General features: G+C 42.4%; 1 protein-coding gene across 1 annotated transcript in view; it reads left to right on the top strand.

The window, feature by feature from the left end:
• The window catches only part of MED12L (mediator complex subunit 12L), a 283,186-nt gene that overhangs the window by 190,730 nt on the left and 70,569 nt on the right, over positions 1-21,887 (top strand). The window contains exons 19-26 of the mRNA XM_054983836.1: positions 558-721; positions 1,982-2,113; positions 8,507-8,734; positions 10,182-10,323; positions 11,781-11,901; positions 14,537-14,632; positions 20,152-20,265; positions 21,403-21,605. Of these exons, the coding sequence (XP_054839811.1) occupies positions 558-721; positions 1,982-2,113; positions 8,507-8,734; positions 10,182-10,323; positions 11,781-11,901; positions 14,537-14,632; positions 20,152-20,265; positions 21,403-21,605 (1,200 nt within the window). The remainder of the gene's footprint in view (positions 1-557; positions 722-1,981; positions 2,114-8,506; positions 8,735-10,181; positions 10,324-11,780; positions 11,902-14,536; positions 14,633-20,151; positions 20,266-21,402; positions 21,606-21,887) is intronic.

Raw genomic sequence — 21,887 nt, 5'->3', positions numbered from 1 at the left:
GCCTTTGCTCCCTGAGCTGTAATCTCGATAAAGTGGTGGCCTCTTTACTTCCAGCACTGTGTCCATGTGTTTTGTCACCGTACCCCTCCCCACTTTCCTCCCCCACTTAGCACATGCCTGCAAGCTGTGACTGACCCAAGGTCACCCAGCTGGCTTCAAGTGGAGGAGTGAGGAATCAGACTAGTTCTCTGGATTAGAGATCTACTGCTCTTAACCACTACACGAAAGGGGCCAGCAGGTGGCACAACTATTTTTCTGGTTCACATACGTCAAAGCTGACAATGTGTGTTGCCTCTTTCAGGCAAAATGGTAACTCTGTGTAATGAGACGGTTGTTTGTAGCACATGCTCTTGATATACATAGTTGCTGGACTTCCAGTACTTATTGAATGTAATGTCTGAAAAGGGCTGTATTCTTTAGTGGTTGCAATACGTTTTTTTGGGGGGGGGAAATTGTAGCATCTTATTGCAGCTTTGTGGCAGAGTAGTACTAAGGTAGCTGCCCTAAGTTAAATAAGATTTCAGAAAAGTACTAAATCCAATATTTATCTTTTGTAGTTGCTGAATGAACTGAGTGTGGTGGAGGCCGAACTCCTGCTGAAATCATCTAGCCTGGCGGGAAGCTACACAACAGGGCTTTGTGTCTGCATTGTTGCTGTCCTGAGGCATTACCATGCTTGCCTCATTTTAAATCCAGACCAAACCGCGCAGGTTTTTGAAGGGTTTGTAGTGGTAATGTTTTTCCTAAGGCTTCACATTGTTAATCGCTTTATAACGTATTAGCATTAGTATGTGAGAAGAAGCTGTTACTTAGGGGGAGAGCTTCCTGCTTTTATCAACTTCATAGCTGGTAGGTCTGTTGATGGCTATTAACCATTGTGGTTAAATGGAAGCACCATGTTCCAGGGGAATGTGCCTCTGAGAATACTGTTTGCCTGGGAGAAAATGATAGGCTTTGGCCTTCTCTGGGGTTTCTGGATAAATTTGATTGGCTACTGTTTGAAACTGCTGGATCCTGCAGATTTTTTCTGCCAATGGTAGCGCTTTCCTCCAGTGGCAGGAAACTTCCATTGATTTTGTGTTCTCCCACCAGTGTCTGCAGAAGGCTTTTGGCACTGGATCAAAGTGCCTGCATGAGCAGAATGGATCTACAGAATCTAATCCAAGGTAGTGATCTGAGATAGACTTACGGTCTGATTTAGTAGGGCTTTATTTATATTCTTATGCTCAGTTTGGAAATACTTTATAATATTATTTCAAGGGGGAAATGCCATCTTCAATTTTATGTGAAATTTTGTGAAATGCAAATGTATGTCAATATTGCTGTAGACGATGGTTTGAAGATGCCTGACATAGCTCAGGCAAAGTAGTTCCTACCTCTCCACGCTGTGGCCATGCTGTGAAAGTCTCTTGGAGGGAATGTAATAAATAAATTGACTGAAATTTGTGGGATACATTTGTTGAGCTAAAAAGTTTTGATAACTGATGTTTGGATAATGGAGATTCTGTTCTGTTCCCTTAAAAAAAATACCAGTCACACCCTTTGTAGAACTAGCTTAATTCTAAAGAAGTCTTGGGAATTGTAGTTGTGGTGTCATTTAAAAACTTTTGTCCTTTTTTCAGAACTACAGTTCTTTAAGTGGAACCAAAATGAGACCAACTTATGTTTGCAGTGTAGACATGTCCATGGTACAGCTTTCTCTGTGGTATGCTTGGACAGAACAACCAGTAGTTAAAAGGGAACATTGGACTTTCTCATTATACTTGTATTATGCCCTTTGTCCAGGCAATGACTGCTGGTGATTTAGGATCGTATTGGTTGACTGCCCACCCCTACGCATTTTTATTTGGTTATGGTTGAATCCAGAGGGGATATTTAGAAGTAAATATGCTTAGAAATGCAGGCTAAGTTAAATGCTGAAGTACTGAAATGTATTTAAAGGTTGTATTGCTTTCAGCCATTAATGTTGTTCTTCTTGCAGGTTGTGTGGTGTTGTCAAACACGTAATTAATCCATCAGAATGCTCTTCTCCAGAAAGATGCATTTTAGCTTATCTCTATGATCTGTATGTGTCCTGTAGCCACCTCAGGAGCAAATTTGGAGATCTTTTCAGGTTAGTTCTAACATGCTTTTCATTAAAAAAAACGTTCAATAGCTACCAACATAATGATAATTCAATAGCTACCAACACAACGGAATTAAATAATATATGTGGAAGCTTTTGTGTATTTGTATATGAGTAATGGTTTAATTATTGGCAAAGGACACCTTCATTCTTCTCTGATATTCTGTATAGGTAGAGCTGGAGAACATTATAAGCCCTTTCACATCACTCATATACATATGTGTATGGATGTTTTTTTTTCTCCTGGAATTCATGCGTTCTTTTCACTGTTGTATACAGGCTGAATCTTACATTGCCAATGTAAATTGGTTACCACCAAGAATGCAAACCAGGTGGATGTTGCTGTAGAAGATTATGTATTTGTAAAGTGTACTTGTATGGTTATAGCACAGTTCTCCCAATTTAATCACAAGCCTCAGAACTAGAGGTTCACGAAAGATCCCCCAAGTTTCAGGAATACTGAACCCCAGGGGTCCAGTTCTATGGGTCCCTGAACAAGTTGCCCCCTTCAACCCTTAATTGTTTCCTATGGGGGAAACATTTCCAAGGTTTTCCAGGCAAATAAACCTTAAGAGGCAACCCCTGGTCAAAAGCCACTTGCCAAAGCAAGTCTCAATGCAAGCTGAACCAACTACATCCAAAATAACCAAAATGAAGCAAGAGAATCATCCCAGAACCAACCTGAAGCAAGAGGACCAACATCACACCAGAGATTGTCACAAGAACCAATGTCAAATCAGAGAATGCCACCAAAACGAAGCAATGGGAACCAACATAACATTAGAGAATCCCACCAGAACAATGTCAAAATAGAGAATCACAAGATAGCAATATCAACCAAGATAATCTCAGCAGAACCATATTGATGCAAAGAGGAACAGTATTGCAAGCAAGCCCAACAGAACCAGTGTCACTCAAACAACCCTGGCAGGCAGAACCCAGAGCCAATGCAAGCACAAAAGAACCAACCCTCAAACTACAGAATCCCAGCAGAATCAATGTCAAAAAACCAAACTGAAGCAAGGAAGGACACTCTTGGAAGCTCAACTGAAGCAACAACTAACACTAAACCTTTACTAGACAAGTCTGAGAAGCCTGCAAAGGGGGAAACCTCACTAATTTATCCTGTCTTTTTTCTTGCTTGCTATAAGAAGACATACATGATATAATTTGAAGTATGTTTATATACCAGATAACAGACCAATTAGTTTGAATTCTTTAGATTATTGACTTGCCTGGAAGTTTTTTCCTATAAATTCACTTGATTTTGGCATTATTTGAGTCCAATGGTACCGTAAAGACCATCAAGATATTCAGAGTGTAAGCATTCGAGAGTCAAAGCTCCCTTCATCTTCAAAAGCTTATACCCTGAAAATCTTGTTGGGCTTTAAGGTGACACTAGATTCAAATTCTGCTATTCTATTGCAGACTGACATGGCTACCTACTTGAAACTATCTTGATTTTGGCTTAACAGCTTTTGAATTTCCTGAAGTAAGAGAATAAAAACAAACTCACAGTTCATCTCTGAATGAATGGTAGCAATCAGTAAGCAGAAGTAAACATATGTGATGGGCTGCATCACAGTGGCAAGCTTTTCTAGTGTTCCATTTCTTATGATTTTCTCCATGGAACAAAACATTCTCCTTAAGTGCACCATATTACTTCAAATAAAACATTTGTATTAATTGTGATTCTTACTTACCTTTTACTTCAAGCTTTAGCCTTTTCATGAATCGTCTGTTGCAGTCGACATGTAAAAAGCCTGGTACTTCCTATTTTAAGTTTTGTCATCTTTACTAAACTTCCTTTATTTTTAAATGAACTTGTTACGTATTCTGTTTTTTTCCTAACTGAAAGGCATCTATGTTGTAGAACTTCAAGTTGTATTGTCAAACATCTGTTTACTGACTTTGGATGCAGCAGTGTGCATTAAGAAATAAACTTTTACATAACTATAATATCAATTTTGTAATTTAAACAAATTGGCTGATGAGATAGTAGAAATGTTTTGTAAGTTCTGATATTCATTGAGAAACTGAACTGAGTTTTGCAGGCCAAAGGCTAAGGATTTTGCTTCCGTTAGTTTAAAAAGCTCCATTATAAATTCTGAGCATGGATCTTCTAACAATTTTGTGGCTGTCCTAGCTTTTCTGAAGGATCAGAAGTGATACTCAGTCCAGAGCTCTCCATACAGAGTTTTCTAATTCAAAAAGTTACAGTATATAGAAGACAGTGAAGTTTCACAACATTTTCTTTTGGCCCCACTTTGACTACATTCAGACATTATATTCAAACTGTGTACTAAGTAGCTTGTTACCATGTTCTTGAATTTAACTTGCTTCTCCCTCCTCCCATGCTTCCTTCATGCATGGTGTGTGATGAGGAATCCTGATTTACACTCCAGTTAACCATGATGCATGATTAACACAGCTTAATGGAGTAATCCAGAATTCTAAATCAGAGTATATAATATTTATTTTTTATTTGTTATAGTTCGCCTTTTTTCATTGAGACTCAAGGTGGTTTACATAATGTAAGTCAGTACAATAAATAGGATGAGGAGACAGCTTATAAACAATGTAGTCTATGCACCTGGATAGCAAAAATCTGAAAAAAGGCAAAATGATTAAACGTGGCATGTTGATCAATGCAAGAAATGCTGATACGTAAGTAGAAATATAATGCAGAGTAGACATGGGCACAAATTGAAATACGAAGCAAATTTTGTCAGGCAATGGGTTGTTTCGTGCATCGCGAAACCGTGTTTTGTGGGGCCATGGTTATCATGAAATTCATGACTTTTTGGCCTGTTTCGTTAGCTTCATGAATTATTCGTAATTGCAGACAGGCTGGCCCCAATCCATTAATTCCCTGGGCAACAATGGGCCCAGACCTTTTGTTGCCATTGGAAACCCCAATCATAGCCCACTTACCCTTGATTGGCAGCTCTCCTAGCCATCTGGAGAGCTTCCATTCTGCCCTATACAGACAGGAGCTGGGGGTGAATCCCCCACCTGCTGTCTCTGGTGGGCGCCCCTTAGGGCACATCTCAGGATGAATGGTGGGGTTTTGGAGAAACATCCAGCTCGTCCTACACATCCCAAACTCTTGAGACTGTCCCTGCCTGCCGTCCACCCCTCACTCTGTCTACCAGCCCAGCTCCACATCATAGCTGGTCCTTCCTCAGATCCAGAAACTCCTGGTCCCCGTTTCAGTCATGCACTCTGGCAGCACTTCCCTTCCCACCCTTCCCATTGACCTTCCCAATCAACATATTGCAAACTGGGTGGGTGGAGGAGAGCCTGCTGAAGTCTCCCTGCGAGTTTGGCATCTCTGGGTATGAAGGGGGCCGTTGAAATGCCCCAGGTTCTGATGAATCATGAAACTAACAAATCGTTTTGGCAAACGTGTCAATTTCGTGAAATTTCGTGATTTGCGATTCATGGATCGCAACAAAACTCTCATTTTGGACCTTTTCCATTTCATGCCCGTGTCTAATGCAGAGAGAGCAAGATAAAAATGTACACCAACGAATAATACACATTAATAGTATAGTCCATAGTCATGTTCCTTCTGTTGAAGCATCTTCCTGAATCATTCAGTTATAATGCTGCCCTATTCATTTAAAAAAATGCCCTCCTGAACAGTTCATCTAGTTTGTGGAAAGTCAAAAGTGTGAGTGCCTTCCTGACCTTAGGCCATTCCATAGGGTGGGGCGGCTACAGAGAATCCACATGTATGGGCAGTTGTTGATCTTGCCCATTTGCAGGGCGGAATCTGTAGAAGGCCCTGTTCAGATGCGTGAAGATGCCATGTGGGGCATAGGATGAGAGGCAGTCCTGAGCTATGAGGGCCCAAGGCCATGAAGGGCTTTGTACCTAAATGAACTCAGTAACTAATAGGAACTTCCTTCTGGAGTGAGTGCAGAATGGGTGTAATATGCATGCACTGCCTAGTTCCTGATAATAGCTGAGCTGAGGCATTCTGCACTAATTGGAGTTTCTTAGCTGATTTTAAGAAAAGAACTGTACAGAGGACATTACAGTAGTCTAGTTACAAGGCTACTGTGGTGTGGATTTAGGTAGCCAGATTAGCCAAGTGAAGGGTAGACTAAACAAAAGTTGGAAGAAAGTGTTTTTTGCAGCTGTATTACTTTGCTTCTCCAGTAGTAATGCAGTGGGTCCAGTATAACGCCATGGCTCTTAAGCAAGTCAGAAAAGATCAGAGCCCTGACAAAAGTGGCAAGGACAATGTCCTTCAAGACCTCAGGCTTCCCAACCAGCATTACCTCCACCTAATCGGGGTTTAGTTTCAATCTAGAATCCTGGGGTTGGGTCCAATCGTCCTGGCTTTCCCTGTACCCCAGTAACCATTTCCAGCCCCCGTAAAATTTAGTGCTGGAGTTGTTAGACCTCTGTTGAGTAATAGGCATGTGGATCTGGAAGCTGCAAGGAGGTGAAATCGTTCCCTCCTACCTCTTCTATGAGCAGAGCAGAACGATGGAAGAGGAAGAAGGAAGCCCTATTGCCCACAAGAAACCTATGTGCCCAGGCAGTCTGACCCCACTTCCTGTGAAGTAGCTGGTATAGTGGTTTGTAGAGCTGTTCTAGTTATAGTGCAACCCTGTCTGTGGCAGTCCAAAGCCCCACCATCCTTACTGCATGAATCTAAAGCAGAGTTGCACTATCAGCTCCCAATAATTAGTCAAAGCACATTTTATCCAGTTACCTTTCCATTCTTTTATTCGCATAGCTGCTTAAGTATTCTAATGTGTTACTGTTAGATTGTGTTGGATACCAGCTGGTCTTCACTCCCAGCAGTTAGAGTGCTGGGCTAGGGTCTGGGAAGCCCAGATTTGAATCCCTGCTTCATGAAAGGCAAGTCATACTCTCTCAGCCTAACCTCCCTGAAAGTGGTTACTGTGAAGTTAAAATGGGGAGAACAATATTGTAAGCTGCTTTGAGTCCCATTACATGGGTCAAATAAATAAATAGTAGTGGTGGTGGTGGTGGTAGTTGCTATATCAGTTCCAGGACTGGATCCTGTCTTGAATTAGATTGATCAACCTCCAAATGGGGCTTGGAATTCTCCTGAAATTTCAGCTGATCGTACTACAGAGATCAGTTCCCATTGAGGCAATGGAAAATTCAAAGGGCAAACTCTTCACCATCACATCCCTCTGTGCTCCTTCCCTTTCCCTCTGCCTTCTCCAGGCATTACCCCTATATCTCCAGAACACACGAGCAGGAGTTGGCAAACCTACTAGAGCCAGACCTGAAATCAGACCAATTCTTGATCTTCCAAACTCTGGCATCACACAGCAACAAAGCTTAGGATTCTAACAACAAGGGCTGCCAACTCCAGATCGAAAAATTCTTGGAGACTTTGGGTGGATTCTGGGGAGATGGGTTTAGGAAGGGGAGGGACCTCAGTGGGGGTATAACGCCATAGAAATCCACCCTCCAGCCAACTTCAGAAGCTGCCTTTTCCTCCAGGGAAACTGATCTCTGTTGTCTGGAGATGAGTGGTAATTCTGGGAGATCTTCAGGCCCCACCTGAAGGTTGGCAACCCTAATGATGACTCTTTGCTTGCCTGATTCTGTCCCCCAAACAGATTATAGAACATAAAGAGACTTTTTATGTGTTTATGAAACATGAGGTTATCATCATCACCACAAGCTGGATTCATTTTGAATAATCCAGCTGCATTTAGGCTTTTGAATAAACACTTTATAGAACATTCGTAGCTTTGCCAGCTGTTGAGCATTAAGGGAAGTCTTTAATCAAATTGTGTGTATGCCCTGTTTTTTCTAATTTGTACATTTTGTCCAAGAGCTCTCTGAAAGCTTGCACAAAATTCATGTTGAGTGAACCTGCGTTTATGATCATAGATAGAAATACAATTTTCCTTTGATATAAAATTCGTCATTCAATATTAAAACAGTCTGGAATATTCAAATTTTGCATGACAGTTGTTGAGTTGGGTTGTACTAGTCTATAAAGCATCCATTTTCTAAAGACAGGTATCAGTCCCTTCTGATACTTAAGCTTGAAACTGACTTCATTCATACACTCAGATCTGGAGAGTTAAAGAGATTTGGCCATCACAAAGCTTTGAATCAGTAAGTTGGAACCAACCAGCCAGCATTTTCACTCATTCTTGCCCAATTCCTCTCCTTATTACATCTCTCATTCCATGTGGCTTTTGTCCATGCAGGTCCCATAATCCTGATCATTGCCTTTTTAGTGATCAAAGGGGATGCTCCGCTCCCTTTTTATCCACTGGAAAAACTGGTTGGATCCCATCTAGCATTTCAGCGTCCCTGAATCAGAAATGTGATTTCTTTAAAACTAATTCTCCCCTTTTCTTTTCCTTTTAGTAGTGCCTGCTCAAAAGTGAAGCAAACCATCTATAGCAACGTACAGCCTTCAAACTCAAATTTGTTATGGGATCCAGAATTCATGCTAGATTTTATTGAGAACCCTTCCGTTCACAGTCTCAACTATTCAATGCTAGGCAAGATTTTGAGTGACAATGCACCCAGTCGCTACAGTTTTGTTTGTAATGCACTCATGAATGTATGCATGGGCCATCAAGATGCAGGCAGGTGGGTGAAATTGCAAATTGTCTTCTATAAGCATGTTGTTTCAGTTTTCCTTTTCTTATAATTTCTCTTTCCTCTCTTATTATTTGAGTTACCTTCAGTCACACATGTCTTCTTTCCAGTTCTTTCAGTGTTGCATTGTTCATTTTTTCTCCTTTTAGTCTGATTCCATGACACTGAGCTGCAAGTGCTGTTAAATATATGATGTTTTCCATATGCAGTGATTTAACTTTTCTTTAGAAAGAAGTTTTGCATAATCCTGTAGGAAATGTGCAGTGTGTTAGTTTTGCCATTGCTGCACAGATTGAATGACTGCTGAGTATACCAGTTCTTAGTGTCTGGTTCACGTAAGGTGAGACACATGCTTTTTCGTACACAGGTATTTTACTTCTTGTGGGAAAAAACATCAGGTATGAAGTGAACCTATATACTGTTCTTGAATTGTGGGAGAACAATAGGAAGATTTTTAATGAATCACGGCCAAATTGTGCCCCTCCTGTATTTAAAATAATACCTATTGGAGGTAAGGTACTGCCCCCACCGCTAATTATGCACTGCCTATAAAAGTCACCATAATAAAATGTCTGTAATATAATTAAAATGATGTATTACTAATGGGTAGATGTTACTAACTGGTTCTTCACTGAAGGCATATGGCTTTCCAGTTTGGTTTAGTGGTTAAGAGTGCGAGACTGTAATCTGGAGAACCAGGATTTATTTCCCACTCCTCCACTTGAAGCCAGCTGGGTGACCTTGTGTCTAGGAGCTCTCTCAGCCCCACCCACGTCACAGGATGATTATTGTGGTGATAATAATAACATACTTTGTAAACCACTCTGAGTGGGCGTTAAGTTGTCCTGAAGGGTGGTATATAAATCGAATGTTGTTATTATAATGTTATTATTCCCGATGTGTTCAGCTGTTGTATACTGGTTTGCAATTGTTCATCAGCTGATTATTTGAGTTTCGTTTACTTCCACATGTGTCAAAATGACTAGCTATGGTTTGTTCTCTTGCCTCTAAATCAAGATTTAAACCATGTTTTAGAACCACGATTTGTAAGCAAGGGAACAGACCATTTTTTGTCATTCTGCAGGATTTGGATGTTACGTCTGGGGTTAATCCCAGCCCAGGTTCTTCATAGCTGCATGTGAGATGCTGAAGACTTCCTGGCTTGTTCTGGTTTGTTTATGATGTATGAGTGCAACTGTTCATGCTTTCAGACCTGGAATCCACTTTTAATCCCTAAATGGAACTTATTTCTTTGTCTCTTCTTTTAGCCTTCCATTCTCTTCCACCCTGCTTTCCACCTGTTGTTTCTTAACAATCCTTCACAAAAAAGCTGCAGACCAATATGTTATTGAGCATAACAGATGTTCAATGCCCATTACACAGTATTTTCTTTAGTAATGGTTGTTGGTCACAGCATCCGTTTTCTGTTCTTTTCTAGAATTAATGACATTGCCAATCTGTGTGCGGAGTTGACAGCTTGCTGCACAGTGCTAAGCTCAGAGTGGTTAGGGGTCTTGAAAGCTCTCTGCTGCTCTTCAAACCATGTCTGGGGATTTAATGACCTCCTCTGCAGTGTGGATGTAAGTGCAGAATATGTCATTTTAAATCGAGTTTCTGTGTATCTACTCTGGTAGGTCACCTAGAATTATTATGTAAACAAGACCTGTTTTTGTAGCTTTCTGGGATTTGGCATGTCTATCTGTCATGTTTGTCATAATCTGTTGTGTTGCAGTTAAGAAAAATGTATTCTAACCACCCCTTTGTCCATAAAACTGCATTCAGGGGAGAAGAGAGAACCACCCTTATTACTAGAGATGGGCACGAGCCGCAAAAACAAACAAACAATGATTTGTGGGTTTTCATGAACCAGGAACCATGACCTGGCACGAACTGGGGCAAGTTTACAAACCAGTTTGTGGTTCGTGGGGTTTAAATGCCCTTTTCCGGCCGCTTAGCAGTAGCAGGGAAAGGGGCATTTGACAGTTTAAAGGGTCCTTTCCTGCCTTGCAAGTGGCAGGTCCCTTTAGACGATCAGCTGGCAGGCGGCGGGGGGACGACTCCCCCCTCGCTGCCTGCCGGCTGATAGTTTAAAGGAACCTGCCACTTGCAAGCAGCAGGGCCCTTTAAATTGCCCAAACCCCAGACTCCACCCCCACCCCCTGGCCCCAGCCCCAGCCCCACACTTACCTTGCCCTGTGGGCCTGTGGTATCTTCACCCTCCTCCTGCGAGGGGTGTGAAGGTGAGGGACTGGGAAGCTGCAGCCATTTGAGGGGCAGGGAGGCCATTTTTGGTGGTGAAGGAAGCCAAAAACGGCTTTCCTGCCCCTCAGATGGCCGCCATGTGGGCCCACGCAGCGGTGGCAGAGGCCAAAAACGGCCTTCCCACCCCTCACAGGAGGAGGGGGAGGATGCTGCAGGCCAGCAGGGCAAGGTAAGTGTGGACCTGGGGCTGGGGTCCCAGTAGACTGTTCCCAGTAGACCAGTTTGTGGACCTTCGTGGAAATGAGCTTCTATGAACCACTGGTTCGCGAACCACAAACTGGCCTGGTTCGTGCGGTTTTTGAGTCATAATTCGATTCGTGCCCATCTCTACTTATACTCTCTCCCCCAACATTTTATTGCCACTATGTACACAAATCCTAGTATTGTGCCGTTTCTTCTGCAACAGAAGGTTGGTGATGGTGAAGAAGACCGTATAGTTGGTGATGGTTATTGGCAGAAGGAACTAGCACTTCTTTAGAGTTCTTTCTGTACTGCAAATTGCTTTTTGTCTCAATAGAGATCTTTTAAAAAAATTATACTAGGGTTTTATTGTAGACATTTTATATTGTAAGCCAGTTTGGATCTCCAGTGGGGAGAAAAGCGGGGGATAAGCACGTAAATAAATTTTACATGCCCTTCTGAATGCAGAAAGTGATGGTGCCCTCAGTGCCCACTCTAGTCTAGTTAAACAATAAAATATGCTTAATGAAGAAGTCTTGCCATGCTTCATTGATGATGAATGTCAAAAATGCTACTCTTTCTCCCCCCCTTTAAGGTGAGTGACCTGTCATTCCATGATTCACTGGCCACCTTTGTTGCTATACTGATAGCACGGCAGTGCTTTTTCTTGGAGGATGTAGTTCAGCATGTTGCACTTCCTTCTCTCCTTACCGCAGGTGAGTAAGCAGTGAAAGCAGGAAAAGCTTGCGTCGTTGTTTCATTTTAATAAATCCTTTTATAAAATAAACCATAAGGAAGTTGCTCTGCTCTTTCTTGGCACAAGATTAAGGTGAGTACCTTGGCAAAAAGGCTTAGTCAAGTCACATCATGGTCATCTGAAGTGTATTCTGCTCCATTTGCCAGCCTGCCATTTCTTACTGTTTTCAGTTTTCTGCCTATGAGAAAATAAAGCAGAGGCCAGCTTACCTATATGAATTTAGTTTTTAATTGTGCATGTCTCTTCTGGTTCCCCAGCTAGGGATTTTTGTATGTCGTCATTGCTTCTGCCCTCAAACATAACTTCTGCTAATTTTTGGTTTCCTGCCAACATGTTGCAAAATGATTAGATGTAATAGTCTTCCCACACTCCAATGGCATCACGTTATTACATTTTTGGAATTTCCTGCATTCTTGACTTCCACCCAGTGTCTGTGTTGTTGTTTGTTTTGTCATCTTTGCCTTAGAGGTCTGGCACAACTTCATTCAGTCTTTATCTCTACTGTTTCTGGTACTTCCTTGTTTTTTTATGGCAGTTAATTGTACATTTCCCATAACCTTTTCCTTTTTGTTCCTTCAACACATTTTAGTTTGCAGACATCTCCGTGTTACCCATTTAGCACATTTTGCACAAGCTGTCTTTGTAGCTTTCATGAATATGAGTTCCTTGTTTGCTAATCCATTTAATAAAGTAATTAAACACCACCTGAATTTTTAGTATGGACTGTAACTTCTAAAAACTCTTTAGGAAAAATCCTTCTGAAGTTTGGAATGATTTGCAAAGCATTGGTTATGATAAAAATTTTCTCAATATTGCTCTTATTATTTTAACATAATAAATGCAGGACGTATAGCTACAACTACTTTGAAAGAGGCAGTTGTGCTACCACATTTGAGGAAGGCTTCTTTGTGTCCCAGAGATCTAAATAATTACTGCTCTGTGGCCAACGTTCTATTCTTGGGCAAGGTGTTTGGCAGGCAGTCTTGTAGGAGATGGGGACCATTTTAATTTAAATATGGCAGTTTAAACTGTGGGGGGGGGCTTGGAAATCCCCGACAAGCAGTTGATCTTGGGGTTTAAATGCCTCTTTCCTTGCTGCTTTGCGGTGGCAGGGAAAGGGGCATTGGGGTTCAACACGAACCATGAACCAGTGCAAGTTCATGGATGTTTAAAAAACCCCAAATGATAAAAAGAGCACCCATAGTTTTAACCAGATGCCTTCAGTGGCTGTTGCTAGGCAACTGGAACAGTTTAATCAGTATTTCAGGGTTTCTGTTAGTAAAAGGCTGGGGGGAGGGTTATTTTGGCTTTTAAAGGAGAATTCATTGGGGCAGGCCTAGAAGCAACCACTGGGCAATGATGCCACAAAATTATTCAACAGCAGCCCCCCACCAGCCAGTGTAGTATAGTGGTTAGAGTTTCAGATTAGGATCTGGGACACCCAGGTTCAAATCACCATCCAGCTCACTGGATGACTTAGATTCAGTCACACATTCTCAGCCTAACCTATCTCTCAGGACAGTTGTGAGGATAATATGGAGGCAAGGAGAGTGATATAAGCTGCTTTGTGGAGAAAGGTAGTATATAAATGAAGTAAATTAAGAAATACAGGTGAAATTAGGGGTAGATAAATAGTAAGTTGTTTAATGGGTTTGAAGGAGAAAAGAATATTGGGAAAGGTGTGTATTTAGAGGCTTCTAGGAGGAGGGAAAGAGGAAATAGTGTGGGGAAGGGGATACTGGGGAAAGTGAAATATCCCCATGCAACTGAGAGCCAAGATACAAGTGATGCCTGACAGAGGTTGGACACTTGTCAGCTTCCCTCAAGTTTTGATGTAGGCATCCTGGTCTTGCAGCTGTAATGGAGAGCCACACTGTAAAACCAGAACGCCTACACTTCCCATCAAAACTTGAGATAAACTGACAAGTGTCCAACCTGTGTCAGGCGTCACTTGTAGCTTAGCTCTGAGCCTGGCTCAGCTGGCACCACACTTGAGCCATAGGGTAGGCTGCCGGGGATGCAATAAGGGAGAAAGGTGAAGCTGGGGCAGACAAATGTGGGTGGGAAGGAGATAAGGAAACAAGAAAAGGGGAGAGGCTATGGGAGTTAAGGAAGGGAAAGGGGACATGGTGGGGGAGGAGAAAATGAGATGTCCCTTCAATTCCTTGTGGGTCCTTTACTTGTTTGTTATTATTTTACAGTTGCATGGTATTTGTAAGCTGTTTTGAGCGAGACTCTAAAGGGGCACCATATACATTCTCTAAATAAATAAATATTGGTATTTTTCTTTTTGCTCTGAAATATTAGTAGTCTAAGCAGAGGCTTGAGGGCACATCTTCTGTTTGGCATAATAAATACCAACAATGAAAATTTAGTTTGCTGATCCTGTGATGCTGTAAGTCTGCTTGACATGCTAGAACTTTTAATGAAGTCTTACGCTGCAGCGTTTTCTTGGGGAGAGGGATTAATGAGGTTTAACTATTTTGGGTCTGGTTTTCATTTGGAATTATAAATTGTCTTCAGCCACAAAGGAAAGGTGAGGTCTAAATATTTTAATAAGCCAAATAAGGAAATGCCCAATCCCTTTCCCACAGCCTGCGGTGATCCAGATGCTGAGCCTGGGGCAAGGATGACATGTCGGCTTCTATTGCATCTCTTTAGAACCCCTGAAGTTTCTCTTCTGCCCACTGGTAAGTATTTCAGATCTGTTTGTTGAAGAACGATACTGTCCTTTCACTTTAGCTTGAAATTCTTGAAGAATGTGATGAAGATTCCTTTGGAAGAAGAAAGTAGGCAGACCATTTTTATCTAAATGGATACTCCCGAGGCATGTTGTAATCTAATGTTTTTAATAGGTGTTCTTCAAGGAAACTGTCTTGCATATTACAATAAAAGCTGGCAAGTGTTTAATATTTTAATGTTTTCCTGCTCCATTGTAGCATACATGGAAATTCACATACTTATGTTTTTTATAACTGTTTAAATAGTTCTCAAGTGGATATTGCAGTTTACAGAAAGGGAAAATAATGCTTTCAGGCACCATGTTATTTAACTCAGCTCTGCCAAGAGCCACACTTGGCCTGTCGCCACACAAACCATGCAGACCCAAACCAAAGATCTTGTGAAAACAAATCACATGACTTGCCTGGTTCCATGTGCTCTCATAATTTTGTTTCTCTAGTCCTCCTGTCTCAGCAGCATTGTTTTAAATACATGTACATATACAGTTTCTTCTTCAATGTGTAAGCTGGCAATGCAATGACTAAGGTATATGTGCCTTTTGTTCATGGAAAGAGGTACAAAATTTCTTACTGATGCTGATTTCTCTGTCTAAAATGGTTAATCCTTGACATACAGAGAAATAGCAACACTGGCTTTGCAAACTTTTTGCGTAAGTAATTCTTGCATCAAACCCCTTTATAACTTCAGACATTTTTCTTCTCTGAACACTACATCTGATAAGACTAAAAGCTGTTTTTATTTATATAGCACTTTTCATACAGTGCTATATAAGTTCAGAATGGGAAGCAGTTCAGAATGCTTCCCATACATTACCCGTTGCTGTAATCATTACAGCAAAGCTTAAAACAAAGACCAGTGTTGTGCTACAGATGTTGCAGCTAAGCTAATGTTTCCACTGAAAAGATGGAAAAAGTCAAAAAAAACCCACCCCATTTTCTGTTTTTTCCCCCGGGCCTTCACATATCTGTGCAAAGTTCAAAGGAAGTAGCTGGTGGAAAACACACTGAATCAGATAATGCATGTTACAGAACTCACTGGAAGGCCTATGAAGCGGCAGTGATATTGGCAAAGTAACATTATTTCTCGGCAACCATTACAGCAGCTGTTTCATGACTATCCTAATTGTTTAAGGTATCTCAACATCTTCTGATTCCTAAATATGAACCTTTACTGGCTCAGGAACAGAGCTGTGACACTTTTGCAAAGTTTTTTGCTGATAAAGTAGCATGAATAGGCTCTGACCTGGATGCCATCTGTAATATAGATGAGGTGGAAAAATGCTTAATACACCATTCAGTTCTCTTGTGGACCTTTTTGACCCAGTTACAGTGATGGATATTGACAGGATCCTGGCATCACAGGATCCTGGCATCTGTGAAAGCACTGGATTATTGCCCATCTCGGTTGCTAAAATTATGTGAAGACAACTTAAATGAGTCCTTCTACAGTCCTCACAAATCATTCATAAATTGAAGGCACTTTCTCTCAACCATTCAAAGAGGTCATTATCTGCTCACTACTTCAAAAAAAAATCCTTAGACAAAAATGATGCAGCCAATTATTAAACAGGCTCTAATCTGCTCTTTCTAGGCACAATGATTGCGAGACTGCTAGCAGACCAATTCCACGTTTTCTTGGATAACTCTTCAGATCTGTATTCTTTTCAGTCTGGTTTCAGGCTGGGCTGTGGGACGGAGACGGCTCTGGTGGCTTTACGCCCATCTGAATGTAGACAAAGTCTATGCTTTTTTGTTGCTCCTTCTGGATCTGTCTGCAGCCTTTGAGACAGTAGATTATGCCATCCTGTTGAGGCATTTGGAGGCTTAAGTAGGTATCAGGGATGTGCCTTGGACTGGTCTAACTCATTCCTCATGGAATGGACTCAAAGGGTTGCTGTTGGAGACCAGCTATCTTCAGTGTGGGAATTGTCTTGCAGAGTTCCATAAGGGCAGTCTTATTCCCCATGTTTTTCAATTTCTACATAAAGCCTTTAGGAGAAATCATTTGTAGCCTTGGAAATAGATGTCATCAATATGCAGATAACACCCAGGAGTCATTTTGTAGAAAAAGAGCTGCAGGAACTCCTTAGCGTAACTCATTAGCATATTCCACACCCCTTGATTGGGCTGAAATGGCCGGGATTTGGCTGCTGCCTGACAGGGGAGTGTTCCCCCACCTGGCAGTGGCCTGATCCGGGCCCTTTTGGCTCTAATCCAGGCCCAAAATAGCTCAAAATGGCCATTTTGGGCATGTTTGGCCTGGATCGGGCCCAAAATGGCCCAAAAATTGCCATATGGGCCTCGTTTGGGCCAGGATCAGGGCCGAAACAGACAGGACCAGGTCAGTGCTGGGCAGGGGAGGGTTCCCCCGCCCAGCACTGACCCAATCCTGGCAGTTCCGTCCCCGATCCCAATGGGAATAGGGCCAAAATGGCTGAATACGGCCATTTTGGGCCCGTTTCAGCCTGGATCAGGGCTGAAACAGCTGGGACTGGGTTGGTGCTGGGAGGGGGAAGCTTCCCCCACTTGGCACCAACCCAACCCCAGCCGTTTCGGCCCCAATTCCAGCAAAAAATGGCCCAAAATGACTGAAAGTGGCCATTCTGGGCCTTTCAGGCCCAGATCAGGACCAAAACAGCCTGGATCGGGTCGGAGCCAGGTGGGGGGACCCTCCCCTGCCTGGCCATGACCCGATCCGGGCTGTTTGGGCCTTGATCTGGGCCCAAAAGGGCCAAAAATGGCTCTTTTGGGCCCGGATCGGGGCCAAAATGACCAGGGCCAGGTTGCTTCTGGGCGGGGGAGGCTTCCCCTGCTTGGCACCAACCCAGTCCCAGCTGTTTTGGCCTAATCCAGGCTGAAATGGGCACAAATGACCATTTCCGGCTATTTTAGGCCAGTTTCGGGCCCATATTGGCCCCGATTAGGTCTAAAACGGGCGGGATCAGGTTGGTGCTGGGTGAGGGAGGTTTCCTCCACCTGGCACCAACCTGGTTCATGCCATTTCAGCCCTGATCCAGCCCCTTCAACCCTGAAATGGGCCCAAAATGGGCCCGTTTCGGCCCAGATTGGGGCTGAAACAGCCCAGCACCCAGCACCGACCCGATCCGGGCCATTTTAGCCCTAATCCGGGCTGAAATGGGCCCAAAATTGTCATTTTTGGCCATTTTGGGTCTGTTTCAGCCTGGATCGAGGCCGAAACTGCCGGGACTGGGTTGGTGCCAGGCGGGGGAGCCTTCCCCCACCTGGCACCAATCCAATCCGGGCAGTTTCAGCCCTTATCCAGGCCAAAATGGACCAAAAATGGCCCTTTCAAGCCTGGTCATCCTTCATTGTTCCACACTGCCTTTATCCTAGGTGGGGCATCCCAGGCTTCAAAATGAGATTATGAGGTGGGTTGCAAAGTCACCCAAGGTTCTCAGTGTGCTCCCTTAGATTAGTTCTGGTCTTTGCGTGCCCTGGCCAGCAACTTCCTGCAACCTGTTGAGTACTTCTTTTTATATTTCCCCAATCCCAGTCCCAGCCCTCTTGTCCTGTCTTCAGGAGACGGGCTGCCACCTGGGCTAGGGGAGGCAGCCACACTTGGTGCAACTGGGAAGCAAGCTTCAGCTGTGCCTTGTCAGGATTTTTCTTGGCCTCTGATCATGGCCTCACCCTGCCTCTTCTCAGGCTTTGCCCCTGCCTTGCCTTGGCCTGACCTGGGACCGATTGTGTGTTGGCCTGTCATCTTGGCTGCTGGCTCCTGCAGCCTCCTCTGTGCCCAGGGCCTGCTGTGCACTGGCCCAGGCATTCTGTTGCCAGTTCCTCTACCCCCAGATGCTGCCTTGTTGCTGGTGATTCCTCTACATATGTCTTCCCTTGAAGTCAGCTCAGAGACTCCAGTTGGTGCAGAAGACCACAGCTTGATTATTATCAAGAGCTAGGTGGAGCATGCTTTTTACTCTCACTTTGCGGTCACTCTACTGGCTTCCCATCAGTTACTGGGCTGAATTCAAGTTATTGACTGTCACATACAAAGCCCATCATGGCCTTGGTCCCTCATATCTACAGGACCACCTCTCTCCCTATGCCCTGCCACAGCAGCTTTGTTCATTTGAAAAATTCTTCTGCAGGTGCCATCCTGCACATGGGCAAAATCAACACCTGCCTGTACATGTGTATTCTCTGTGGTGGCCCCCACCTTGTGGAATGGTCCACCTGAAGAGTTCAGGCAAGTTCCCACTCTTCTGGCTTTCCACAAACTATGAAAAACTGAATTATTCAGGAAGGCTTTTTTACACTGGTAATAGGACTATGCTGTAAGGAAATGGTTCAGAGAGACATGTTTGAAAGAGATAGGGACTGTAGACTACACTACTGTGTACTGTCTGTTGCTGCAAGTATTGTCCTACTGGATGTAATACTCCACGTCATGTAATATGTCATGTCAATTTGCTTGTGTTTTGTTTCAGCATTGTTTTCAACTCTGTATTGGATTTCTACTTGTTTTCAAATTTCTATGATCCTTACTCTATTGTATTGCTTACTAAATGTCACAGGCATTGATCTTATTGACCTACACTTTGTAATCTGCCTTGGGGTTTAATGAGAAAGGCATATGACAGACAGACAGACAGACAGAACTTTAACATTTGCATGCTACTAGCTTCATTAGGATTACAGTTGGTTCATACGTTATTTTTTCTTAAAGTTACTTTAAATCTTGATTTAAGATCAGAAGTCTGGAAGAGGTCCTGTAAAGAACTTGTGTCTTCATTGTCACAGCCAGTGTTACCCAAACCAAAGGTTTTTTTGCCAACCCCAGCTTTCTCTTTTGGGCAGTTGTTTCAGCTGTCATGAATGTGATAGTAGTGAGCAAGAACACGCACATTTCTTCATTTGCAGGCAGCCCAGCCCAGACCTTCCTATCTTGCTGTGCTCTTCTGGCAGACAGTGAAACCACCCACAGAGCAGCACAGGGGTCTTAGCCAGTTGCCTCTGCTTTGGATTAATTCCCTTTCCCCCCACCTTTCATTCAGACTGAAAACAATTAAAAGGCTTTGTTTTCCTTCAGAGGTTGGCTGTTTTGAATTGACCAAGGCTGGGTTATCCCTGATTGACCTGGATTTCATAGGCAGCAAGTAGAACATGGAGAATAAACATAGTTGCACTAAAGAACATGCTGTAGAAAATGGAGGCAAGACAAGTGGGGCACATTTTAGGAATCTGTGTGTGATGTTAGTGGCAGAGTTGTTCCTAATTTTTGTGCCTAGAACAATTAAAGCGGCTTTGCCATGTAACCCCAGCAATAATCTGTCAACAATTGAGTCTTTCCTTTGTAAAGGTGTGTCTGTGTCACTTCTCTATTACAGGTAGATATAGATGTTAACATGGTATGATTTTACATCCTAATTAATACGTATTTAATTTTAAGGTCTGTGCGTAATTTTTAGCCAGGTGTACCCTTGTCTACCCATTTTCTTCTTCCTTAGAGAAACCTTCCCCAGGAATTCGGTCGTCTTGTGATCGTCACCTCCTGAGCGCTGCTCACAACAGCATAGAAGTAGGAGCTGTGTTTGCTGTTCTGAAAGCCATAATGATGCTTGGTAAGGTCATGTGTGGTGTCATAGGTAAAGTTCTTCATTACATGCCTAGCCAAAGAAAGAGAAACCCCATTAATAAAAAAAAAATCAGTGGAAGATGGGTTGAAGGTACTATTTTTTTTCTCATTCACATTTAACTTGAAAATATATGAATATATGTGATGCTGCCTTGCACAGAGTTAACCCATTGGCCTGTTTAGCTCAGTATTGTTTACTGTGTTGGGCAGTGACTTGGTAAGGGTTTTCACAACACCTAAGATCCTTTATTTGAAGTTGCCAAAGATCTGAACCTGAACTTCCTTAACCGTGTGCTCAACTCTGACCCACAAGCCCCTGATCAAACTTCTAATCACTTCAATATGAATCATACATGCAAGCAGTATGTGAGATAGTATTACTTTATTCTTTCTACCAAAAACACACACAAATATTGCTTAAGTATTCTGGATGACTCTGTTCAGGTCTGATTCAAGTATAGACATGCACTTAAGAAGCTCTAGGCGTCTGGTTAGCATTCCTGTATCAGATCATTTATTTCCCGGTGAATGGTACAGCTCAGCCACACTTTTGGTTCATTTTGCATATAGTACACAAGTAAAAATATGATGACAACAACAGCAGCAACTATACTTGTTTATCTTCTACAAAAATACAAGCAGAGTTAGTTTGCTCTCACTACTTTTAATTATAACCAAGAATATAAAAAATAGTGTTGACAGTTTTTTCCCATGTATACGTCTATTTATTGTACCCTCATTGATACCTCCCGTCTTTGAACTTTAGCTTCACTTCTATATTTAGTTGGACTTTCTGCCACCTTCTCAGATGCTTCTGGCACCTGGGCCCTCTGAAACAAATTATATCTCTTGATATTAATCACATTATTTCAAATCATAGTCTTTTACTCCTTTGTTCATTGCCACTTTCCAAGGCTGTTTTATTCTGGGTCTCTGAACTACCTCTTTGGCATGTTTAGCTCAAGAGACTAGACCAGTTTAGTTTTCTGACCTCTTCCATGATCTTTTTAGTTAAGACCAGCGACTGCTGCTAGATATTATTACTGGCTATACCCATGATGAAATTTTCAGGATTGGTGTATCAAGAACTCTTATTCGTCTTTGTTCTACTTTTTTTCTGTAGGTGATGCTGAAATTGGAAGCAACAGCATCCCATCCTTGAAAAAATCAGATTACTCTGTGCGAAGATTGTTAGGAGATATCAATGATGATGAGATATGGGATGCTTCCTCACATGCTTTGAAATCATGTGGAAAGCCTATATCTATAGAAACTGCTAGCCTCAGTGAATATGCCAGATATGTGCTAAGAACTATATGTCAGCAGGTAATGTATAATGCTTGTTTTTCTTTGGGTGAAGATGGATTTTTTTATTTGAGACAGCTTGTGACTCATAAATGTGTTCAAAGTTGGATGTCTCTTCAAAGTTGGGTGGAAGTAAAGCAGTTATCACAGTGTTCCTTCCCCCTACCCGCCAAACCTGTAGGAATGAACAACATACCAAGCAGAATAGCCAGGCCAATTTAAACATGCATGTTCATAGACTAAGGATAAGAGATGACTTGCAGGTAGGTGTGAATGAGCTATCACAGATACATTACTACATAT

Source organism: Eublepharis macularius, chromosome 6 (genome assembly GCF_028583425.1).
Source record: "Eublepharis macularius isolate TG4126 chromosome 6, MPM_Emac_v1.0, whole genome shotgun sequence".
Classification (NCBI taxonomy): Eukaryota; Metazoa; Chordata; class Lepidosauria; order Squamata; family Eublepharidae; genus Eublepharis; species Eublepharis macularius.
Note: the sequence above shows the minus strand (reverse complement) of the source record. Positions and strands in the feature narration are given on the sequence as shown.